Here is a 25,357-nt window from a genome sequence, read left to right as displayed (position 1 = left end):
TACAATGTGTGCAGCCTGTAAAAATGATCAGCTTCAGGAATCTTGAGCAGATCAGTGAGACATAACTTTCTGCTTTGTAGTGCTTTCCTGCTTGAAGTCATAGTTGTTTCAGTCCTGGGGAAGAGGGAGTTTTAAGTATGTCATTTCGAGAAGAACACCGAATATTTCTGACTTTTTAATTCCTTTACCTTTCTTTTCATTTTTGCCACCTTGAATTCAGAATTCTTTTGCCATTGGGAAAGGAAGGGGGATATGTTGAAATGACTTGCAGTTGGGACTTACCTTTTTTTTTTTTTTTGTCAAATGTAATATTTCTTTGAAAATACCTCAACTTACAAAATACTCAAAGCATTGTCTACAACCTTATCTAAACCTGAGTAGAAACTATTTATGGGTTAAAATTCAGAAGTTTAGTTTCTTATTCTGTAAAATGGGTAATTTACATCAGTTTGAGGGTTAATTGTGTAAGTGAAAGTAGTCAAACTCATATTTCTACTCATTTGTACTCCAAGGATTCAGTTTTGTTACCAGTCATGAGACCACTAAAAAACAAAGCTGGACTTGTGGTTTCTAAAAGTAAATTTCTTTTGATATCAAGGCCTGTGGTGTTAATGAAATTTGGCTTGTTCTAATAGTGATTTTTACTCAGAAGACCTACCTTTGATTAATTGGCAATAACTTGTTTGTTGCATTCTCTTTGGTCTGAAATGCAGTTTGCGTTTCACATCCCCAGTACTGTGCAGTAATCCAGGGTGATGAGAAATACCAAGAAATACTTTGCTATGGAAATGACAAGGGGAGCTCGATGTGGACAGAAAGTAATGCTGGATGAATTAAAAAAAAAAGAAAAAAAAAAGAAACTCCCTACTTATGTGGTTGGGGTCAGGCTTTCATTAATGACAAGTAGTAAAGGCTTTTCTCTGTTTTACGTTCTGCCTGGAAATGGCAATATCCTATGCCCCAGCACTGTACACTGAACCAAATGTCAGGTGCCCTTCCTTGACTGCAGCACCTGGGATTTGCTCGGAGACCTGTTCAACTGTCTCACGGGCCCAACCCAGGTTTTAGCTACTCAAATCTGGCAAGGTAGCAATCCAAGGTGACAAATAAAGTCTCCCTTTAAATTTGAATTTAACAAAGTCAGATTGATACATATTTATATTCAGCAACTAAACCAGGGTAGTGTGATTTTTAGATTAAATGCTTTGAAAAGATTCTTTGCAATTGCAGTCTTTTATTTTTTTGAGTGCTTTCAGTGTTTTAAGAATGATGGAATAAGTGTATCAGCAAAGAACACACACAGTTCTGATAGATGTTAATTTCCTGCTTGAGCTTGGTTGTTAATCCCCTCTGCAGCGTCATCTGTGCTTTGTCTCGCTCGGGTTTTGTGGGCATTGCATCGTACCGATCAGAACACAGAGATATCAGGCTGATTTTGTTATTGGTATTATTTCTTGAGTGCTTTATACATCTCTCTGTTTCATGCTTAATTGTTATAAAACACTAAGATGAAAATTTTAAGTGCTTACGTGAAGTACTTCATTGTTGAGAAGTCTCTTCATTTTTCAAGGGTCTCCTCAGCAAAAGCATTAAGTTTGCTTGTGGTGAAACATGCAGTACACTGAATTGGACTGCTGCTTATCTGGCATAGCAGACTTAATGCAGTAACGTATTTGCTGTAATGCAGTTAGGAATGGATCTTTATTCAAGCTCGCATCTCCTGTGTTGTGGTAATGCTGCAGTGATCATCTGTAGGTAGGGCAGGATTTGCAAGGAGAAGAAATACCTTTAGTTAAACCAACTGATACTGCTGGGAAAAAATTGCAACTTGCTGGTACAAAACATATTTCAAGTCAAGTCTGAAGAAGGGCTTATGTGACCACAAACCTTTTGTGTTGCTTTTTTTCCCCATCAATATCAGTTGGTGTAAGATTATGTCTTAACAGACTCTCTCTCTTCTGTTTTCTCTCTTTGTCTTGCATCACCTTTATTTAAACTGTTTGAAAGGAATCTTTTGAAACTTTGGATCTAAAACTCTTAAAATATCACAAATTATGGTTGTCAGTTCAAAATCTTACTTTCCATTTCAAACACCTAGAGTTAGATAAGCAGATTCATATGAAGTTTTTTGTTCTGTGTTTTAACTAGGTTAACCTGTGCATATAATGCTTTTAAACTGAAGTTGGCTACTCTCATAAGGGAAAAGCTGCTGGGTTTGAGACTTTAAAAATAGCCTGGGCAAGACACTAATAAAGCATGCTGTAGAGAGCAATCTCAGAATGGCATGGAAATAATTTAGATGATCTAATAGGTCTCACTGCTATCTTCCAAGTCCTTGCGAGGCTTTAATATTGGCTTAACATGAGTTTAGTATATAACACTAATACCATCCCTTTCATGCTGTAGTGGACTTCAAGAGAAAAAGGTACTGTGTTAAAATACACCTTCAGAACAAGAGTATGGACAAGGTCACAGTTTGGAACCCACTGGCTTTTGGAACTTTAAAGAAATCCTTTTTATCTTTAAATACTATGTTCATAGTAGCAGGTTTTGGATCCTGTAAAAATTATAAGTAGGAATTCTTAAAAATTCCATTCACAATGTGTACTTCTTGACTGAGGTGATTAGCTGTCCTAGCCTTGGGTTTATTTAGGAGCCTAATAATTATGTTCTTGTGTTGTCTTGCTATATGAAATAGTGTTTCCTGCTTGAGGTTCAAAGGTAAATATTAAGTACCATTGATGTACTATATTCAATATTACCATTTAGCACTTTCAATAGGCGTTTTACCATTTTTTTCCTCATTCTAATGTATATTTTTACCCCTGTGCGAATCCTTTTCCTTTGCGGAGCAGCTGCCATTTCAATATGTTATTTTTATCCACACGAGCAAGTGTGCTGCATTCTGCATAGCCAATGACAATCTGCAGAAGCCCTTCCCTGGAGACTAATTGCATCTTCTTCACAATGTATTCAGCCTTCGTGAGCTGAGCTCGGGATCCAGAGACTGATTTTTGAATCTGGGCCTTCCAGATGGCAATTTGAGCATTACTGTAATAGTAGTAGGTTGACTAAATATTTCCTTGTTAAATGACACTGAAATGTCTTTAAATACGTTATGGCAGCAGACTGCTTTATTACTGAAGTATCCTATAGTTCAGTTCAGGATATAAGGTTGTTGCCTGGAAATTGTGCAAAATGAAATAGATTGAACCAGACCAGCAAATCCGCTTCTAGCACTGTGAAGCACTCTAAAATTGGGGTGTGAATAGCTCAGTATCTGTCTGAAAGCTGTGTGGTGAAAAATGAGACTAGAGATTCTTATGCACAAAAAGAAAGGCTTTAGAGGTAGCATAAGGTCAGAATATACATGCAGACACTGGTAGAGCAAGTCAAACAGCAGCTCTACATTTTAGAGATGAGAAAGCCAGAACGATGAGAACTGACACCCTTCAGGATTTTTCTGAGTGACATGACATATACCTAACTGTATATTTTAAGCAATCGTCAGCCCCTTAATGTTGATTTGAAAAGTTTTTCAGATGTGAAGAAAGTAGGTGAGGATTCCACAATAAACCTTATGAAGTGTTCTTTGATCAAAGGGATGAAAACTGTTTTGACAGCATTTTCAGGGTATTGGAGAAGAAAGAGAACTAGTTGTTTCTTTTCTCGTTGTATGGATTATGCAACATGTTTGTATTAATTGAGTAAAATGGGCCATTCAGTTTCCTAAATGACCCAGAAAATCAGTGAGACTGGTGAGAATATGGCCCAATTTTTGCCAAGGGCTCAGTAACAATGGCTACGATTCTTTTTAGGTAAGTGGTCCTTTATGCTCGCACAGGACAAACTCTGAGCTATTTTAAAAGTTAAAACAATACATTTTGAGGTTTTGTTTTGTTTCCAAACCATCTTTATGTTTTCATAGCAATGAGGAAAGCTTTAAGTTGGCAGCTAAGATGAATGTTTCTTCCCTACTGTTGTTCTGTGCGAAGAGGTACGCCATCTGTTTATTGAGTCCTGGAAGGCAGAGGCCTCTGGCAGATCTGTGCATCCGCGGCCCAACACTGCAGGCGTCTTCATGGCTTCTGCTGCCCCTTGTATGGGAGCGGGTTCCACAAGGGACCTGTGGTGGCCTCACCTCAGACCACACCAACAGGATCACAGTTGGTCTCGTTTGTGTGCCTTGCCTCAACAGTCTTAGCTAAGGATTACTCACTTGCAGCTTGGACATATCCACCTTACTGTAAAATGTGCAGAAACTTTCACTCGGCAGCACTGGACGCCAACAGGGTTTGCTGCAATTGTCTTTGGGATGACTTACTGTATTGGGTGTTTCTTGCTCGGGGTCTTCCTGAATTTTGCCGGCTACATTAGTAACCAGGAAAGGCTAATGGAATATTCAGACTGGAGTGCATATTAATTAAGAGTAAAACCAATTGCAACATTATTTCAGAGTGCTGCTGAACTGGATCTGGCAGCAATAACCTTCAGCCCTAGCTAATGGGGCTGTGATGGGGGAAACAGTCTAGGTGAGTTTTATTTGTAATCAGCAGCTCCCAGTCATGTTATAATCCACTATTTTCACTTGGGTTAGAATGGAAGCACTAGCATTGCTATTAAATAGGGGCGTGCTTTCTTTCCACATATACCCAATACTCATAATTTTGGGGCAATATTCAATATTTTCATTTTTTAGTCTTTCGCTATGCTTTCTTTTTCCAGTTCCTCTGCTGGTAGCTGAAGGGTATGTTGATTTAGGCCAGCCTTTCCAACGATGGGACTTTACCAGAGCCTTCACTTAAAAACAGCCAGCGAGGCAGTAGGGAGGCGAAATCCCCTGGGCAGCCGGAATTAGCAGAAATCTTCCATTAGTAAATATTGAGGTCAGCCCATAGATTGGCCTCTAACCTTACGCAGCAGCGATCACGATGTCCGTAAGGCTCTGGTTTTACATTTGCTGCCTATTCCCGATCTTCCAACTTTCTCATTTGCGAGATTTGTTTTTGTGCCCTGAACCAAATGCCCCTCTGTAGGAGAGGCTGAATCTGGTGGGACTACAAAGGGAAAACTTGATTTGTGAGGCAGAGCAGTGCTTCAAGCTGCCAACCCTGGGCGGGCTGCAGGCTCAGAGGCAGCCCTCAGCAGGGCCCAAGGCTTAGCAATCGGCCTGCAGGCTGGGGGCCTCTGCCGGCTGGGACCTGGGCGGCTTCTGGCAGCCCCCTTCTGGCAGCCCCCTTCTGGAGGGCTCCTGAGGTGGCCGAGTCCCACATCGGCGAGGGGGAGTGAGGTGGAGGGTGCTGGGTGCTTTCGCCCCTCTGCCGAAGCCTTGAAATGGCTCTCGAATGGGAGCGGGCACCGGGTTTGGTGTCTGCAGTGAGCCAATAGAGTAGTGCCTGTAGGGTTTCTAATTTATGGTACTCTGAAATTGGCAGTGTTGAGGCTGATGGTAATGCAGCCACAGCCTGCCCTTCCCTTGGCAGCCCCGTGCCAGCATCGCAGCCTGCCCCGAGGCCGCACGGTGTCGTTGAGGTCAAGGCGTTCAGGATTTTTCCTTGATTATTCGTTGGCTCTGGCACACCTTAATTCTCTGCTATCAACTGCGAAAAGCCAACCCCATTCTACTCTCTCAGAAAATACCATACATTGCCTAATAAATAATTTAAACCATATCCATGTGCCATGATGCATATGATTTAAGGAATAAAGCAGTAGGCAGGTTACTACTGCTTTCCTTTCTGTCTGCTATAAATCTTCGTCCTACTATGAATACTGCAAAAATCCCAGGACAGGGATGCAGTATTTAAGATGTTATAATAAATGTCTTTGCAATCATCCAGAATTATTTGGGAAATGTACTGAAATGTGTGGGATTAATATTTGTTTTCAGTTACAGAACATAACTGTTGGAAGAGGTGAATTACCGTTTATAATAAATTAATTCCCCTGGATTTATTGACACTCTCAATTGTATGTATCTCAAAAGTAGTATGTAGCTTATGGTGCTACTCAGGGCTTGGGGATTTTTTCAGAATTTATTTGCTAGTGGTAACATCTGCATTTCTATAGAAGTATAGGTCTTGATGACGCAGGTGTCAAAGAATTAGATGTTTATATGTCAGTCCTTCAGGATTTTGGGGTAAGGTATTAATTCAGCTAAGCGAGAGTAACACCTCGATTTATGCTGTCAAAAAGTGAGGCATTGAGCAATGAACTAGAGGGTATTAATGTAACCACCCTTTGAGGCCAGGAAATTCCTTCCCCTGCCACCACAGAGCAGTACAAATATCCCAGGGTTTTCTGATCCTGGTCCAACTTTGAAATCAATGTGAAGATTCCTGTTAACTTCATTAGAGTATGAGGCCTATGTTGTTTTTATCCAATCTTGAAAAACATTTCTCATAGGCCCCTTGCCATGCCATCCCACCTCCGGGGTCTGCATGGAAAATTAAACACCTTTCATATTCCTTAAACAAGATGTTTCCTAGAAATGTATGTCCTGCAAGTGATGAGGCAGTTACTGATTTTTAAAACACTACAGAACATCAAAAACACTGCTAGAATTTCCAATATCTAAATCAGTGATTTCATCTTGAAAAGCGTTAAAGCCAGCAGAGTTGTGCCGAATACCATGGCAGCAGTCTTGCTATTCTGAGTAAAATCTTTTCTAAGGTTTTCTTGGTTTCTTTTTTATATTTTTGTCTTTTTTTTTTTTAAGTCTTTAGTCTTCTGCCTTGTTCAATATTACTGTCCACCAAATGCTTTATTTTTTTTTCTTTTTCGTTTCTGAATTCTTTGATAATCTCTGGCCATTCTGGATCATCTTCAAAGAAGCCTTTACTATGGAACTGTATTTCATGAGTAGTTTCTGTGCCTTGTTTTAGAAGACAGAGAGCTTGCCCTGCCTCCCTTCCCAAACTGCTGCAACTACCTGTCTTTGGTCTTTCTTCTCTGTTCACTTTTTTCCTTGATGTTGAATTGTTAGCTCTTTGAGTCCTTTGTTAGCCACGTTTTGCATACTCTCTACCATCATGTTTATCAAGTTAGAAATGGCATGAAAGCAGCAGAATGAAAAGCCTGATGTGCTTTTCCTAAATGTGAAATAAAGAAGAAAAGGGAGATATAATGAAAATGGAGATGGGTTTTAAAGAAAGCAAGCAACAAATGAGGCATAAGTATAAATGGGAACAAGACTGTAACAGCACCACACTTCAATTCCTGTGGTCTGTTACATGCACTCTTCTAGAGAAGAAAGTCAGGTAACACCAGTTAGATGTATGGTTGTCGTTTGGGACAGGCTCTTCCGAAAGTACCTTTGCTATTACAGAGCATGTGAGATCACTTGGATTACCTGTTAAAGGCTTGCAATTTCTGTGGCATATTTTTATTTGCAAAGCAGCAAAATTTCTGTAATACAGCTTCTTCCTCATAGCCACTAGTATGTCAGTGGTTTTCTGTTAGTGGTTTTCTGGCTAGGGTTCTGCATACCTGCAACAAATAGAATGTGGTTTCTTTGTCTTGCAAGCCTGGGTGCAAAAATAAGGGAGCTGATTCTTGAATGCTTGTCGTTTCAAGGACCTGTAACACAGAAGACTTTAGCTTGCCTGAAATACTGGCTGCGATAGTGGGGTGTTCTTGCCTAGGAGGAGCAAATTAAAAGTGCACATGCAAACAAGTACAGCATTTCCCACATTTGAGACGTCTGGTTGTGTTTCTTAAGCATTCTGAAATGCCTTTTATTGGAGGATTAAAGAGGAAAAGGTAAAACTAAGTTTTAAATGCTGTTTATTTTGCTGGGAATAGAAATAGTGATTCAGATAAGTCCATGCTTAACTTTTGTGTCTAGATTTTGTTTTCTGAAGAGATATTAAGAGCCCTTAAGACTTTTTTTTCCCCATTTTTGTTTGGAATTCAAAAAAAATTATTTAATTACTTTAGGATTTATATTGTGTGTCCTAAAACCACCAGCTGCTCTACCTAAAAATAAATTCAAAATATTTCAGTTAATTTTAGTAGCCTCCTAGGAATATCACACTAAATCACGTAATCCAGGAGCATTTTTTCTAGTGGGCAGTCTCTGCATATACCTGAATGACTCTGCAGCAGACTGAAATCTAGTTACTTAAGATATTTTGAGAGACGATTGTGATATATATAGATTTGTGTATTCTTTATTTACTTTAGTACTTAAGCATTAGGTATAACGATAAGAACTTCTGGAGAGGGAAATCTGAACATACATCTTACAGTAGATTTATCCTTACTTGGCTTAATTTATTATTTGTTGGAGCGGAGATTGGCTACCTGTGATGCTAGGAGGTTTGGGGTTTGCTTTCAATATATGAAAAAGTTGGATTTTCAGATGAGTGGTTCAGTCATTTGCATATTTCTAGATAAGCAAGAGTTGAGTGTCCTCAGAGGCACACAGAGCCGAGTTCTTTCACTTTTACTTTCTTAGGAATCCTGTCAACAGGGATCCAGCTCTGCAGTCAGATTGCATAGGTGGGAGAAAAGGATTAATTTGGCCTGTGGAATGTGGGGACACTTGTGGTAGACAAAGTATATAACACTATTCATAATAAATTAATTAATTTCCAGTTTTTTATAGTAATGTTACATAATAATATTTATCTTGGCACTAGTGTTAGTGCACAAATGGCTGGGGAGATGGAGTCAACTTTCTGAAAGCATTCTAAAAATGCCTTGGTTGTTCACGTGTGATTTTAAATTGTCGCAATAAATAGTGTTGCTGTCCGGTCCTGTATACCACTTTGAATCTAGAAGGAGGAAATAAAGTGCTGACACTTTTCAAAATGCAGTTTTCTGTTAATTTTCCCCTTTGGAGCGGGTGTGGGGAAGTGTGTAGTAAAGGTTTTTTTCAAATATATTCCTGGAAAAATCAGTGTCTTGTTTACATTGTTATTGTAAAAACAAAACTGGGGAAATGTTTTGTTGCGGAGCCTTGAGCGTGCGTGATAGTGACTTGCTTGTGTTACTGTTTCCTTATTGTTTGGGAGTGAAGTAAGAGGATGCTTAAAAAAGGAACAAAGCCGTCACGTTGCATTCCAGGCTGCCTTGTGATCATTCCTTCCACAGACAAAAATAAGTTGCTTTGAACTTCTTATTGTATTTAAGGAACGCTGGTTTTAAATCTTGCAGCATGTTAGTATATGCCAATGTAAATTGAGCTCTTGAGAGTCACATGCAGGAATCGCATTTCAAGTTATTCATTAAAGCCTGGGCATAATTCAGCCTGTTCTTTTACATAAATTGTTAGGCTGATGGTATAGGCAGATACCAGCATCTCTTGAGGGTATGCTATATATAAAGCATCCAGGAACAGTGCCTGTGAACCAAGGCCACAAATGGAAGGTTTGTGAAGTTTTTGCATCTTTTCCGTGTTTCAATAAATTCAGTAATAAGTTGTTAGAGGCTACCAATCGTTTGTTATTGTCGCTTAGTAAATAAATCCTGCCTACCAGTTTTTAGCATATGGCATCCTATTGTTTCCTTCCTGCTGTCAGAAAGTCCATCGTTAGTATATATTTTGGACCCTGCTGGAAGTCACATTTGAAGTAGTTCTGTAGTGGAGAACTTGATTTGCTCTTTACTGGCGAAGTTGTGCAATGCTTTTCCTTCTCCCAGCTGTAAACTCTACCTTTAACTTGTTATTTTTGAAATGAGTATAGTAATAGCTTACATGTTCAAAAGATAAATGCTGCCAATTATTCCATATCATAAATGGGGAGAGGTAGTGAGGGAGAAGATTGGATGTTTTTGTAACTTCTTATCTATTCCCTAGAAGTCATACATGAATATAAAATAAAGCTTAGTGCCAGCAGCAGTAGGGCGGCTGTTTTTCTGAAATACACGTATAATTCAAACTAACATCCATTTTGCAGCAGGGGGTTCTGCCTCATGATTTGCTTTTCTGCTTTTGATTTTTTATCTCTGACCCTGTGGGGGTTCCTGGAGGGAAGGGAAGAAATACATTCAAATATGAGTGATATTTATGGGTTCCATTTGGATTGATTTGCTATAACCCAGTGTAGTATAATAGGAATTATGAAGAAATATCGGTACCTTATAGACAAAGTTGTAGCTACGTGCAGGATTTAAAGCAAGTCTGTTTTTGAAAAGATGTCTCTGTATTATTCCGTTTGGTGGCAAAAAAAAACTTCAAAGTTACCTTTGAAGCTTCTGTATTTTTGAGAAGAGTGAGACTCGGTTTTGTCACCTTTCACGAGGAGTTAAGTTGTTGTTGAAATGTGTGAAAGATCATCTTTTGAGGTTCAGCCCGCATGGCACTGTTAGTCTGGCAGACTACCTGAGAGCATCAGCTGTAAAAGGGTAATAATGGTGGTGGTTTTTAAAGCTCTCACACAAACCTTAATCCTGGTGTTCTAATAGTTACCTTTTTTCTTTTTTCCCTTTTTTTTTTGAACCACGTCTAGGACTTTCTCTCCCAGTTGCCCAGCCTGGGAATTAGCTTGAGCTTCTCCCAGAGGTGGATTTGCATGCGTGCTGTGCTAGGCTGGCTGCTGGGGAAGCCTCTGGTCCTGCCTGGTGCAGTGGCAGAGAGTCCTGGTACCACCGCAGCTTCTGTCCCAAACGTAACCGCACAAGCCCCTTGGGAAGGCAGTTCTGTAGGCAGGTTAAAGCCCCGAACACTTGGAGCATATGGGACAGGTCTTGGGAACCGTAGCTTTGACTCTCATCATTCTCAGCTTCTTCCCCCGCTGCCCTCCCCATTATTTGGTGCGTAAAGTTGTCTACAACCAACCCATTCAAAGTTATTACGCTGATACCCTGTGCTATACAGCCAGGTGCTGCCTTTTTGCTTTGTAAACCCAATTGATTTAACATTATCACAGGTGAATCGTTGTTACGATCAGAAGAGCCAGCACTAGAAGGTTTTATAGATGGCTTCTCTTTAGGGTTTGGGAATAAACGAAACTTGTTCAGCTTTTGTGTGTTGGCTATGTTTTGTGTCAGTGACCTGGAATTGAAAATGAAGGATTCTAGTCAGACCTGTATGCCAATGCTACCAAACACCAGTGACTTTCATTAGTGGTCTCGGCAGAAGTAACGGGTAAATATTTGTCTTCAAGCATCTGGTTTTACTCGAAATAAAGCACAATACTTGCCTCTACTATAGTACTCTTGTTTTTCAGCATTTGCTTGGACAGTTTGGATATAAAGTAAAGCTATATTTCTCATCACATGCATTTTTTTTTTAATATATAGTGTTTCTTTAAAAGTAAATAGCACTTTTTCTTCTATCTTTTGGCATCTCTGCTGCTTAATTTTGCAGGATCTACACCCAAAGCACTTCCGTGATTTTTACAGTGCACCCAAATGTAATCTGCTTTTCTGTTTTCATGCTGACTTTGACCCTGCTAAAAGTGTGACAAATATGCATTCTCCAGATATATAGGGGTGTTTTAATTTTTCTAAGATTATCATAGTCTCTCTTATATCCCTTTTTAGTACCTTGCTTGTGACAAAAGTTTTTAAAACAGGGATCATATTTGACAATATGATAAAGATGTCTGTGACTGTAAGATGCGAAGTTCTGATACTGAACAAATTCACTGTCAGTTTAGACTTGCTAAAAAAAAAACCTGCTCATTATATTCTGCATTGACAGAGCTTAGACCATGCATCCATCATCTGTTTTGTTCTGCAGTCAACATAAACTATATCATGTCCTCTGGATGATTTGACAGAAGTGAGATTATGTGCTTGAACTGAGTAAAAATTTTTTGCTCATATGCCCGTCTTATGTCATGGAAGCATGGCCTAATTATTTTTTCCTTAACATTTTAGAACTAAAATCAGGGACTGCATAACAAGCAGTACTTTTACTTGACTTGACAGTCACATGCAACACTTTATGACACTATCCACTTTCTGTTGAACTGTGATCAACCCCGGCTGCCCACAGGGAGTATTAGGGAAAAAAGATAATAAACTACCCTAGTTTGTATTTAACAGTCTTGTTCGTAGCACTGTCAAGCTTGCTACAATTTCAAAATATAGTTCAGTACAGAATGATTTAGAAATAAGTCTGCGCTGTCGAAATGTCAAAAACGATACAGGCATAATTTAGCTTTGAGCATTCAGTTGGGCTGTTCATTCCAGGGTATTGTTATGATTATTAATACTAATTAGGGATGCTTTGTTTGGATGCTTGCTTGGTTCTCATAGTCATGGTGTGGCCTTAGCAAGTTGGGATGAGACAGAAGATCCAGAGCCTCCTGCTTGCTGGTCCCTTTGCTTAAAGCAGTCTGCCTCTTGAGCTGGCCTTTTTGTGTAAATCTCCCACAGTTAATGGCACAAAATACACCTGTAAGGGCTCCCAGTCTGCAGAGTGGAAGGCAGCAGGAGCCAGTAGAGCACTAGGTGCCCAGCCTGGGCACAAACATTGCAGGACAAGCTTGTAGTAAGTTCGGAGTTCAAGAGGTTTAGGGCTCCTGCATGCATCCATGCTTCCTCAGCAGGATGTCTTTGTCACCAGGAATGGTGTACTTCATGCAGAATTGCACCTGTGGTTATGCACAACATGCTGGCAGTCTTTCTGGTGCTTCCTATAGAGAGAAAAAGCTGAACGCATTTATTAGGCACATTTGTGAGGTACAAAAAAATGTTATTTTAAGAGAGAGGGAGAGGGAGATGGTCAGGAACCCATTAAGTGTCTCAGGTGAAGAGACAAAAATTTGAGAGGGTTGCTTGTTCATTAGGTTTGTTAAATAAAAGACTAAAAGCAACAGATTCTTGCAAAAATATCAGAGGCTTTTTTTCTTACGCAGAAAGGAGTGTGGCAAGGAGTGCTGAGGTGGCAGAATATATGAAGCAGCTGCTAATAGCATTTCAATTTTTGGACTGATTTTACTCCATACGTTATTAATAAACAGTTGAACTGGTTGCATAAACACTTTATATTTTTCAGGTTTTGTAAAAATAATTCTTGCTCAAATATCCTGTGAGTTTAATAAATCTGTCTTAGGCCCTTGATGCATTTATCTGAAATACTAAATAAATGGAGAACAAAAATAGATTTGAGGAATCCAGCATTGCAGTTGTCTCATTTCTCAGCATGGGATACTGAACATTAAATCTTTTTCTCCTGTTGGTAAAGTTACCTTAAGGCTTCATTTGTGTTGGAGCTAGCTGGGGTAAGATGTCTCTTAATATGAAATTATGAAAGCCAGAAACAGAACTGGTAAATCACAGTTAGCTGCCTCCCTGCGCTGCCAAGAGAGCATTCTTTTCTTTCAGTGCTGTATTACATTGTGCAAAATTAGTGGCATGTGATGAGCTCTGAATTCAATGAGCAGAGAAAGTTTGTATCTGTAGTGCACTGGGGTAGTTTGTAAGCTGTGGCTCCTGGGAGATGCTTTGAAATGTCAGATGTTGGGATTTGTGGGCTAGATGAAGCAAATGCAGAAAATAAGGAAATTAAGAAAAAAAAAAAAAAAACCTTAGTAGTTAGTTCTCAAAATCTTTTCAGTAGTATTTGGCAGTGGAAATACTTCATAGCTGGTGAAGAGCTTTTTTTCAGTTGTTGTTGTTTTCCATGCTAGGAAAGGAGAACAAAATCCTATTGTCTTGAGTGACACAGGTGGCAAAGCAGTGAGGAGCCCGCTGACCTAAATTGTGGTCGCAGATCTGCAGCGAGAATCGTTTCTGTGCCGAACGCTTTGCTGCCAAGAATGGGTGTTCCAAGTGAAGGAGATGTGTGGTTTTGTTAGTAATTTAGAAACCACAGGCAAGATTTTTATGGCTTTATAGGCAGGGCTGTTTTTGAAAGTGCTTGACGTTTTCTAAAACGTGCAAATGCTTCTGAGCTCTATCAGAAAAGCTGGAAGGTTGCTGATTGCTTTCCATGAAAGACAAGTTTCTTCAAACTTTCTACTTTGAGGACTGAATGAGTGTCTTGGATTTCTAAATTTATAACTACTGTGGAAAAACTATACTTGTAAAGCCCTTTAAACTTCCTCCACAAAACTAGTATCTATTTGTATGAACACTTGAGGGTATGCTCCAGTCGGAAGACTAAGGCTTCGTTATTTTTGATTCTTGATGTTAATTGCGAGCTTATCAGCAAGACATCAGAGACGTAAATGATCTTACAGATGCTAAATAATCATGAAGTAAATTAGATTGATATGATTTTTATTTTGAAAGAGGAAACTGCTTGTGTTTTGTTGTGGTTTACAAATATTTAAATGCTTAAACTCAGCCTCAGTTTTGAATGAGGAAGCAAAATAAAATGTGCGATGTGCTCAGAGTTTCTCGTAGTACTTGCCAGAAGAATCCAAGTTCTGAAAACAGTTGGCCTCCTTTCAGATACAGATTTTAATGAGATTGAAACAGAAAGAATGTGCAAGTTTGATTACAAAGTTTAACCATGCTCTGACAACAGGTACTGGAAGCCAGCATAGAAAAATGCTGTATTTACTGGTGGTAGAATTGATTTGTTTTGGAAAATGAAAAGTAGGAAGCAGGGGGGAGCTGTTGCATAATTCCAGTGAAGTACAAAGTTAGTAGGAGAGATTCTGTGCTGTTGTGCATGGGCTGCGGGAGGTCTGACAGGCAGCTTTAGTGGCCCGGACGTTTTCTCCTTGACTTTAGGTTTTTCAGCTGCCAGTAATAAATCAACCAAGGATTCTATGGGTTGTACAAAACATTTGTTGCAACCTACTTTCAAAGCAGAAATAAACACAATTGTCTTCCACGTTCCTTGTGTTAGGGCTTTTCCTGGAGTTCAGATGAAGATCAGTATTAGAATATGCTTGATCTTGGCGCGGAGCACAGCATGGGGCATTGCAGGATGAGTGTCAGCGGACCTGGTGCATGAGGAAAGATCGGTTTACTTACAGGCATACATCCAGCAGAGGAGGAAGGAATAGATGCTACAAGACATGTGCAAATTAAGAACTAAAATTGTTTTCAGAAAGTCTCCTTGAGTATATTTTGTCAGCTTCAAATCAACATGCTTCCCCAAGAAGTAAGAGAGGTGGTGCGAGGAAGGCATGGTATTGCGGGTGGGAGGGGAGGCCAGCTTGTGAGCACCATCTGAAATGAACAGGTTTAGAATCACTGAGTTAGTATAAAACGAGGTCTTTTGGTCCTTATAACAATGTTTGAAAGGCTGTTTTCTTTCTCATTTAACATGCAGCAAGGACATATGGGAGAAGGCGAGGTAACAATATTCCTATTTAATTTTCTAATGTTGACAATGTCTCATGGGAGAAAAACATTAAGTTGTAACTAGAAGGCAAACTCCAAAATATAAGATTATAAAACATCAGTTTCACATAAGTTTATGTAGTTTGCATGCCGTAAATAAACATTTTTACTGAATTAGGTAGTACTCCACTTTAGCGCTATGGGGGCTGAAATGATCACAGTCCTTTCAGTGGACATCATCCATATGATTTGTTATACTGCAGAGCTATGTTGCTGTTTGTGTGTATGTAATGAATGCTGGAGAAGCTTATTTTGGTTCTTTGGGTGCTGATGGTTTTCTCGACACAGCATAGACTATAGTGAATATTTGTCCTGGCCTGTTAGCTTGAAGAACCAGATGCTGCAAGCATGCATGTTAACTTATCTCACAGCAGTGGGAATGCTAATGAACCTAAAAAAAGATATGTTTAGGTATGGAGAATTGCTCCCTTCCAACACTGCCTGCAGGACTGGGGTCTTAAGAGATGAAACAAATGGCATATGCATCAGTTCATTAGGGGAAAACAAAATAACATTGAAGTCTATACTCCAACATTGTTATCATAATATGAAGCGTGGTTTGCCTAGTTACACTAGTAGGCCTTATAGATGATTGCTATTTTAATCAAAGGTGTAAAAAGATTCCTGAAATTTCAAATAAAGAAAGCTGACCAAGTCTTCCGTATTTTTATTCATATAAATTCTGTGGACTGTTGATTTTATTTTATTTTTGCTTTCAACCTGTGAGCTGTTTGATTTTTGCATGGAAAATGTCTGGATATTGGAACCGGTCAAATTTTCAGTTTTCAAGATGTTTTTTCATTTTTTAAAATGAAGTAAATGATAGTAATTTATTTTCAAAGAAAGGAAACAGAGCAGTATAAATTAACCTTAGCGATACACTACTGTGATAGATTGTAATGAACTCTGAAAAAGCAGACATACTATAGCGTAGCATAGGTTATGTAAGAAAATCTGTCCTAAAACTTGTAGCACACCTCATTTATTGCTTACTTTATGTATATTTATTCCTAAAAAACTCATTAAACGAGTAAAAATCTGTTCCATTTGTTTTCTAGCTATTGAATAGTGTAACTAAAGAGAGAATTCATGGATGAGATCAGTTTGTATGCTCTATTTATGGTATTATATAGTTGCATTTATAAATTAGAGTATCATTTAAAAGTAATATTATTAATGAAATCTATGATCAAGGATTATCACAGAAGAATATTGGAGGGGAAGCATGCTTACAACATTTTCTCTTAGAATGAGTCCATTAACGAAACTCTTTTGTAACATCTAAGTAAACTTGCTTCTAGGAATGGCACAGTATTGCCTAGTTTTCAGTCTTCACTTGCGGTAAATTACAGTGGGTCTTCCTGTTCTTATCAGGATATTTAGTTATTTACAAGTGGGTGGCTTAGGATATGTTTTGATATCAGGTGATTTAAATGTGTAATATATCTAGCTGGTAGAAGTCTTGTTTTCCCATCTGCACCATGGAAATTTTATCTGTTCCTTGTAAGAATCTGTTCATTGGGAAATTATATATACGGCTTAGGTTTTAGCGTCTGCTGTTGGGAAACTCCCTACAAAGGGCTTATATTCTCTTCTGTTTTGAAATCTTTTTAAAAGAAATCTAATTAGGAATGTGGAATTTATGGAAAATAGTCCATCTGAGCGTCCATTCAAAATACCTTTTTGTTTCAATTTTTCATTAGTTATAGTGCAGTTATGAAGAAGGTAGTGACCTTTTTCTCTGAAATAGTACATTTGAGTTACTAAATGATACTGAAAACTATAAGGGTCATGTAAAATTGAGAACATAACTGCTAATTAAAAGGGAAGACTGCAAACAGTTCTACTGCCAACGCAGCAACTAGTGCATATTTATTTTTTAATTTAAACAGTGCGTGCTTTGTTCTGTTACTATGTTTTTTTCCTTCTTTTTTTTTTTTTTTTACCCCCCCCATTCAGGTCAGTCTTCGCTGTTTCCAATGGAAGATGGGTTCTTGGATGATGGACGTGGGGATCAGACTCTTCACAGTGGTTTAGGATCACCTCACTGCTTCTCCCATCAGAATGGAGAGAGAGTGGAACGGTATTCCCGTAAAGTCTTTGTCGGCGGACTGCCACCAGATATTGATGAAGGTATGCTCAGAAAGTCTTATTCAGAAAAGCTCCTTTTGGCTTAATGACAAAAATGTGGTGTGAAAACTTTTGTCTGTTAACTACTGAATGATTGTTTTTCAAACTCTACAGAAAAGCTTTGATGTGTAAATGGATCTTTGTATACCACCACTTTCAGTTCATGGCAAATGTGAGATAATTCAAACTAGTTTTGGCCATAGCAATATTTCGCTGCTGAAGAACAAAAGTACTTGTTATCACACATTTATCTGACTTTTACAGTATAAATGTTACAAAAAGGAGGTGCAAAAATAAACAAATATCTCCCGTTGAAACTCACAAATACATTGCAATCATTTTATAGTGACCAGAAGCTAGTAGTAGGAAAAGTATTGCTAGTAGATTTATAAAGTTTATATAAATCAGTAATTCATATTTGTAGGTTTATGTATAGTTTCTTAGATGCGATTTTTAGCAGTGATCACATCCCGTGGTAGTTTCTAATGGACGCATAGTGAAGGCCACAATTGTGAAGCTTCTTTTCACCAGAAATTTCTGTATTTTGTATGTGTCAAGTATAGTGGGATAATGGTTAAAAGAACTACAACAACTGTAAATCTGCAAAGCTGCATTTCCTTGATTACAGAATTGTTTTAATACCCACTTTTTACGTCAGGGAGAGTGACTGTGATACGCTGCAGTGTGTATTCCTGCAGCATGACAGCCTGACTTTCATGTCAAGCATAAGCACTACTTTTATCCTGTTTACCATAGCTTATGCTTTCAGCACTTAAAAGGTCAAATATAACACAGTGTTTACAAGAAGGAAAATCTTATTACATTTTTTAGGGTGGTGGTGGTTGTTTTTATTTATCACCTTTGTTCTTTCAACAGCAGATGAGCACAAGAGTAGTTTTGTCTGTGTGAACCGTAGTTAATGAAACAAGACTTCATAAACTTCATAAACATTGAAACATAAGACTTCATAAACATAACATTGCTAAACCTGTGCTAGGAGGGCAGCTTGAATTTTTCAGAGTTGCTTCTGTCAGCACTTTTGTTAAATGCACAAGTGTGAATCATTTATAAGGGCTATGTAATAAGGTTTTTCTGAGAGTATTTCTAGGAAGCGTTTTATGTATGTGTTTTAACATGAAATTTGTTTTAAGTGCTGTTCTGAATGAAGCTTTATTTTACGAGGTGTGTAGTTAAGTATTGTTTTCCTTGGTTTAGATCTTCATCAGCGTGTAACCTTGACACACCGCCATTGCTGGATACATTCCTGATGATCTGTAGTGCACAAAGTGGCTGTCAGTACAGTGGCTCGTCAGTTGCTGTTTCATTAGCAATGTCATCAGAGAGTGTAAACAGACTGAAAAGAACATAACCAGTAGCACCTTTTCAAACTTCTAACTGAGTCTGAGGATGGAAAAATTCTCTAAATTGTTTATTAGGAACCCCCATTGTAGAAGGCCCTGTAGTACCTTAAGCAGAACGCAGCTAAGCAGTGTTCAATTCAGATGATGCTACAGCAAGGGGAAGTTTGTTCATTTTGTTTCCATATTTAATGAAAAATTCTTGTTAATAGAACTTTTAACTAGTGGTGGTTGAAATGTTTTTGTGGAAAAGGGAATAATCACTTAATTTCAACAAGAACAGAATTGTAACTAGTGGACTTCTGTGGGACTAGCATATAAAAATTTTTACCAGCAATTTTAGGTGAAAGGCAGATTTGAAATGGAAGCAAAAATTGCTTCTTGAAATAGTAATACATTACTTGCCATGTCTCCTATAGCATTACATAACGATGTCATGTAAGTTTACTCTGTGTTAGTTGGAGGTCAACCTCAGATAGTATTTGCTGATGTGGCACTGGCATGTGATATGAACAAGCGTGGCTGGGTCCTGTGATAGTCCCTTCGTTTTTCTTCAGTCAATTATAAGACACATTGGCAGAGCTGATTGCTTACTAGCAAGTCAGCAAGTTGTCTTTCTGCTCTCTGGGGGAGAATAGATAAACAGGGGTTATGATAGCTGTGAAGATGCAGTGACTCGATTTCTGTAACCCGATTAGCAGGTTACAAACTTTTGTTTATAATCATCAGTAAACAAAAGCTTGATCTTTGAACTGTCTTGTTTTCTAGCATTTATTCTGACTTGTCTTAAAGATTTCCCATCAGCAAGAAAACGTTGCTGTGAATTGGTGAACTGTTAAAGAGTCACAGAATATTTATTTGTAGGATGAAGCTACCTGAAGTCTGTGTTCCTCAAGTGTCTTGCATTCAATTGATTTTAATTTCAGTTCATGCTTTTTTTATACTCTCGTTATAGATGAGATCACTGCTAGTTTTCGTCGCTTCGGACCTTTGATTGTAGACTGGCCACACAAGGCAGAAAGCAAATCTTATTTTCCTCCTAAGGGTAAATATCTGATAATTAATATCATATGAGAATTCTAGAATTCATTTTTCTTAATAAGGCTCCATTTTAAGCATTTTATTTCTTTTTTGTGATGATGACCCAGTGTTTAGGGGAAAAACAGTTGAATCCTGGGGGTTTATAAACTGATGGATTTTAGAATGTGGCTTTGTAATTATTCTGCACTAAAATGATTCTTCTGTAACTTCCTGTTTTTACTTTATTTGGTTTTCTTTTTTTTTTCCTGTTGTTACTTGTTCTGCTTTACTCATTTTTATAATAATAGACAAAGCTAGTCCTCTGTAAAGGGGCTAAATTCTGTCCACAGAAGCCAGGGAAGACTTATACTTTGTATTAACAACTGTTGTGGGAAGTGTGCCTCCACAGCTGTGGCTTTTGTTCAGTTCTTACTACTGGCTTATCCTTCTCAAAGGAAATGGGGAGAGGATATGCTGATCAGCAATCTCCCTGCTTTCCGTCATGACTGCAGAGGGCTTGCAGAAAGCTCGGTTGGGAATGTGTGAGAGCATCTTAAAGTTTGTCCCTTACTATATGGTAGCATGATGACATGGTGCCAAGCATAATTTTGGGTTAAATTACTGTGCTATAGGTGAATAGAAGAAAGAAACTGTGTTTGTTTTCCCTTTTGTAGGATATGCATTTTTGCTGTTCCAAGATGAAAGCTCTGTACAGGCACTGATTGATGCATGTATTGAAGAAGATGGAAAGCTCTATCTTTGTGTTTCCAGCCCCACTATCAAAGACAAACCGGTAGGTAGAATTTTCAGGGCCCGCACAATTCCTGTATGATAACCAGAAATCATTCTCTTCAGATGCCTATTTTTTGGTCTTCAGAGTGCTAATGTTTATATTTCCTTAAATCAAATTAAGTTCTCCAAAAGAAGATCAAGTTACATAATTTTAAAGTCGACATCAGCAAGTTTTTAAGTCTAGTTACAATTCACACTTCTGTTAGAAAAAGGTTTGCTAAATTTCACCTTTGATATAATAAATATATTTTCAGACAGGTGTTCTGTGCTTATTTAATAAAATGTAGAGTTCATATTGTCTATAGTGTTGTATGTAACTTGTTTTTACAGAGACAAATCCAAAAAACATAATTTGGCATGGAACTACAAGTTGTTAGTACAAACGGTCTTGTGGCCAATGCAAGTCTGTTAATAGTTGGAGAGACTTCTGCTATATTCCTGTACTTCAAATTTGGCCAGCTGTAAGCAAATGTAAAGCAGCTAGTTTTGCATAGTAAATAAACATACAACTTTGCACATTGGAGCCTGTTCCATTGAGATAACGGTAGTCTAGTGCTTACACTTGGCTAGCACAACACAAATACTGTAGATACGTATGCAGTAGTGTGGTTCATACAGCACAGTTCACTCATGATTAAGTAAGTGCGTAAGTAGAGGGTGAGTTTCTTCCCAGAAATTTGGGTAACAGGGAAGTGGTGAAATTTGGTACGATCAAGTAGTCTGTCTTTAACAGAGCTTATTACCATTTAATTCTGAGAAATGATTGCTGAACAAGTAGAAAGCGAGTTAAAAAATAGTGTCAATTAAGAGGTTTTCTTCTGTGTAGGATACTGTTCTAATTTATATTACTGAGATACTTTGAATTGTGAATGGTTAAAAAAAAAAGGCTTTTTGTCCATAGGTTCAGATCCGGCCTTGGAACCTTAGTGATAGTGATTTTGTTATGGATGGTTCACAGCCTCTTGACCCACGAAAAACCATTTTTGTTGGTGGTGTTCCTCGGCCTTTACGAGCAGGTACACTGCGTGTTCCGCAGCACTGGGCATGTTGAATATGCAGTCTGATATGGGGAGCAAGGGGGGAGAGAAGTTGGTTCAGCAAAGGAACTATTACATGTTCTTGATGCTCGCAGTGGGGAACATGAATACAAATGGACTGTCACATTTGATGCTTTTTAAAGTGGAGAAAAATTTACCAAGTCTACATTGTTTCGTTTTCCTTTCTGGTTTAGTGGAACTTGCAATGATAATGGATCGGCTCTATGGAGGGGTGTGCTATGCTGGAATTGACACAGACCCTGAGCTGAAGTACCCAAAAGGAGCTGGGCGGGTTGCGTTTTCTAATCAACAGAGTTACATAGCTGCTATCAGTGCTCGCTTTGTTCAGCTGCAGCATGGAGAGATAGATAAACGGGTAAGGTCTTCAAGCATATTCTATTTTTGTTCAGTGCCTTCTCTAGAAATGGTTTTCCATGTAAATGTGTGTCATTGTGAAGACTGTAAATGTTATATCAGATTCATTGCATATTTAGGGCTAGATTGTACCACTTAGATACAACACAGAATAAAAATGAAGGAGTGGTGCAAAGCTATTGCTTCTGGAACGTGGGAGGCAACTGTGAAGCAGACTTTCTCAAATTGCTTAGCATAATGGGAAGCATGTCAGCTGCCTTCCCCTTTTATAAGAATATTGCATTCGTCATATACTCCCACTGCAAGTATTTGCACTTGTAGTATTTGCAGAACGTCAGGAAGGAAAGTATCTGCCAAGGGTGGAGCAATTCTTATGCCTGTTCTGCATCTTTTTAGAGAGTGGACAGAATCTAACCCTAGCGTTACACATTGTATGCTGAGTGTTCCTAAAGAACACCATGGTAATGCATTGTGAACTCCTTAGCGTGCATTACAGCCTCACAGTCATCCTGCACAGCTTATGTAAAGACTGTGCTCAGTGAATTGTTTCAATGATAATCTACTATAATTATTTCTTGCTAGATTTTATTAATTTGTTAATATAAATTAATGGAATATGCCAAATATATCTGTCATTTGCTTGCGTCTGCGCTCTCATCTGTATAAAATGTGACTATGCCAATTACAGCGATCTTTGGGCCACAGTTTTGAGAAACTGGGATCCTTACATCTAGTGTTCTTTTTAACTCACATTCTTTGTCTCTGGATTTTCCTTACCTGACTCATTATTGATTTTAATTTGATTATTACTACAAAGGAACCCCCCACACGCACACTTGGCTGATGATCTGATTATCATTTCACTTCTCCTTTGGCTATAAAGCTTGGGTAGAAGAATTATAACAACAGTTTGACTCAGGGCCTGTGAATTGGAATGTCTTTGTTCCAGTCTTGGCTCTGAAATAAGTTCTGTATGGCTTTGAACAAATAATTTGCGCTGCCCTTGTGCAACTTCTGCTTGCATAAGAAGACACTTGGGTGAATAGGTCCATTGAAGCTGTTGGGACTAGAAATTGAAGTAAGTACTTGTGAACTCTGGCAAAGATTTTGCAATCTGTTTCCTCTTCCTTCTCTCCTCCCACTCCTTATTTCCCCATTCTGTTTGTAGTTCAGAAGAAATGTTGGGAGATAAGTGCTCAGAGGGTTCATTATAAGAGTAGTTGGTCGCATAAAGCATAAAAATGCAACAGTTGCAATACTACTTTTTACTAATAAGATGCTATTTATTATTTTTTTTTCTAATAAAATTTTTTTTGTAGAAATAAAAATGAAAGTAGTAACAAGAAGGATTTCCTGTAAAATTAGGCAAGGAAATGCTGCTAAAGGGTATGCTCTTCAAAGAGGTAATGCAAGCTAAACGCTCAGTGGCCTGCAGCACCCACCACTACAGAGCTTCTGATGCATGCCACCATCGTAGAGAGTGCCTGATGAAGTTGCTGTAATTTAAGCTACTCCTTGGGAAGCCTCCATATACGTAGCACAGGTAACAGTTGCAGGCCATATTGGGCATATGCACTTCAGCACACACCGAATGAACGTGCTGAGGACTCTGGCTAATACCTATGCTTTGTAAACTTGCACAGAAAACAGTGGTGTAGTAACAGGCTAAAGCAAGCAGATACGTAATTTAATTACCTGTGCTGTAGTTTGGCCTTTAGGTTGCAGCCTAGACCAGCTTCTGAATACATAGGTGCAGATGTAATAAAGTTGCCACGTTAAGGATGCCTGTGCAGCATAGCTGTAGTTTCTCCTCTTAGCACTTGCAGAAGATGCTTGTCATTGAGTACCTGACCTCAGACTGCTTAGTAAACTAGGTGATGAACAGAGAAAGTGATAAGATGTTAGGAATATTTGCCTTTGCTCTTTTACATATTCATTCTCCTGAGCTGGCACGGATGGGTGTTTGAGAAACAGAATTCTGGCAATGGAAGAGGGGGAAAAAGGCTGTTGTATTGTCTCCAAGCAGCTTGTTTGTACTGTTAGCACAAATGGCATCAAACTACTGCAGTGCCCTGCCTGGACTGTGATAAAACTGGGTAAGTTTAAAAATATGGGAACTTGTGAATGCCCTTATTTGAATGAGCTGGCACACCACTGAGATCTGTGAGATGTAGAAGGGCCCATTCCTAAGCCAGATGCAGAAATAGCAGGATAACATAGACACCAGTCACAGTCTGTATATTTGGACATGGTTGTGAAAATACCTAATGGCACAAGCTTCAGAGAAGGCTCACAAACGCTTCTAGGAGAGGAACTTGTATGTATGCTTTTTTAAGGGGAGGTTTTGTGTTGTGCTTCTGAAATGTCGCATAGACCTCTCATAGTCCTAGGGAGCAGAGGAGTGGGAGTGGAGGTGATTACTGGTTATGAGGTGCAACGGAGCCTTTAGGGGATGGCAGTGCTGCAGCTGTGATTTAAACACGTAGGCATGTCTAAACGAGCTGTGCTCTAGCCAGCTTGTATACCGAGAGCAGCAAGCATTGCCTTCCTGTCACACAGTAAGCATTCTGGAGTGCTGTGGGCAGGGTTTTGTAGCCCACAGTACAGCAGGCTTGTTTTTGGTATGCAAATGTCTAGATTAAAAGCTAGTAGCCTGCAGATGTTGCAGGGTGGATGTATCCTTGGAGCACCAGCTGGTAAGTTCCTGTGAGTCATTATCAGTTAAGAACTTGAAGAAATTTTTCTTCTCCTTTCTCTTTTGCTGTGCTGAATTACTTCTGCTCATCTGGCTCTTAATGCCAACTGTGTTAGGTAGTCATCAGTCCCATTTTAAGCTTCATATTTGACACCAGCAAGATTAGATGGGTCTCTTTTTGCTGAGTGGACTAAGCCACAGAAAAAAAGAAAACAGAAATGTATGTTAAAGGTAATGATTTATTTTTTTTTAAGTTGAGAATTCAGGCATTGCAATTTGCAGACTATATGCATATTTAATCTGCAGTTACAGTGTTGCGTAAACAATTTACATTCCTACCTGAATGGGAGCTTAACTGTGCATCACCATACTTAACAATAAACCCCCAGAATTTTCCAGTAGTTTGATGTGAATCTGTGTATATCAGCTTTGTAACAACACCTTCATTGTTCCTTTCTGTAAATAAATGACATGTGTGAAACTGATGCTGAGCATTGGTTTCTATTTTTTTTTTTTTTCGTCAAGGAAGATGGTGGGAGCAGAATCATTCTCAAGTTAAGTGCCCAGGGTTTTTGGTGATTAAGGGCTATGATCAAGTGCAATGAGGAGGATAATTCTCATCTGTGTTGTTGCCCACTAGAGAACTGTGATTGCAATCCTGCTAGAATACAGACAGTATGTATTGTGGAACTGTC

General features: G+C 38.7%; 1 protein-coding gene across 2 annotated transcripts in view; it reads left to right on the top strand.

The window, feature by feature from the left end:
- Window positions 1–25,357, top strand: part of CPEB4 (cytoplasmic polyadenylation element binding protein 4) — a 43,310-nt gene that overhangs the window by 13,402 nt on the left and 4,551 nt on the right. The window contains exons 3-8 of one of the 2 annotated variants that reach the window (XM_040573168.1): window positions 15,185–15,208; window positions 17,215–17,388; window positions 19,699–19,788; window positions 20,438–20,556; window positions 21,457–21,571; window positions 21,787–21,968. In XM_040573168.1, the coding sequence (XP_040429102.1) occupies window positions 15,185–15,208; window positions 17,215–17,388; window positions 19,699–19,788; window positions 20,438–20,556; window positions 21,457–21,571; window positions 21,787–21,968 (704 nt within the window). The remainder of the gene's footprint in view (window positions 1–15,184; window positions 15,209–17,214; window positions 17,389–19,698; window positions 19,789–20,437; window positions 20,557–21,456; window positions 21,572–21,786; window positions 21,969–25,357) is intronic. The other variant, XM_040573169.1, reaches the window with a different exon arrangement.

The sequence above is a fragment of the Cygnus olor genome, chromosome 14, assembly GCF_009769625.2.
Source record: "Cygnus olor isolate bCygOlo1 chromosome 14, bCygOlo1.pri.v2, whole genome shotgun sequence".
Lineage (NCBI taxonomy): Eukaryota > Metazoa > Chordata > Aves > Anseriformes > Anatidae > Cygnus > Cygnus olor.
Note: the sequence above shows the minus strand (reverse complement) of the source record. Positions and strands in the feature narration are given on the sequence as shown.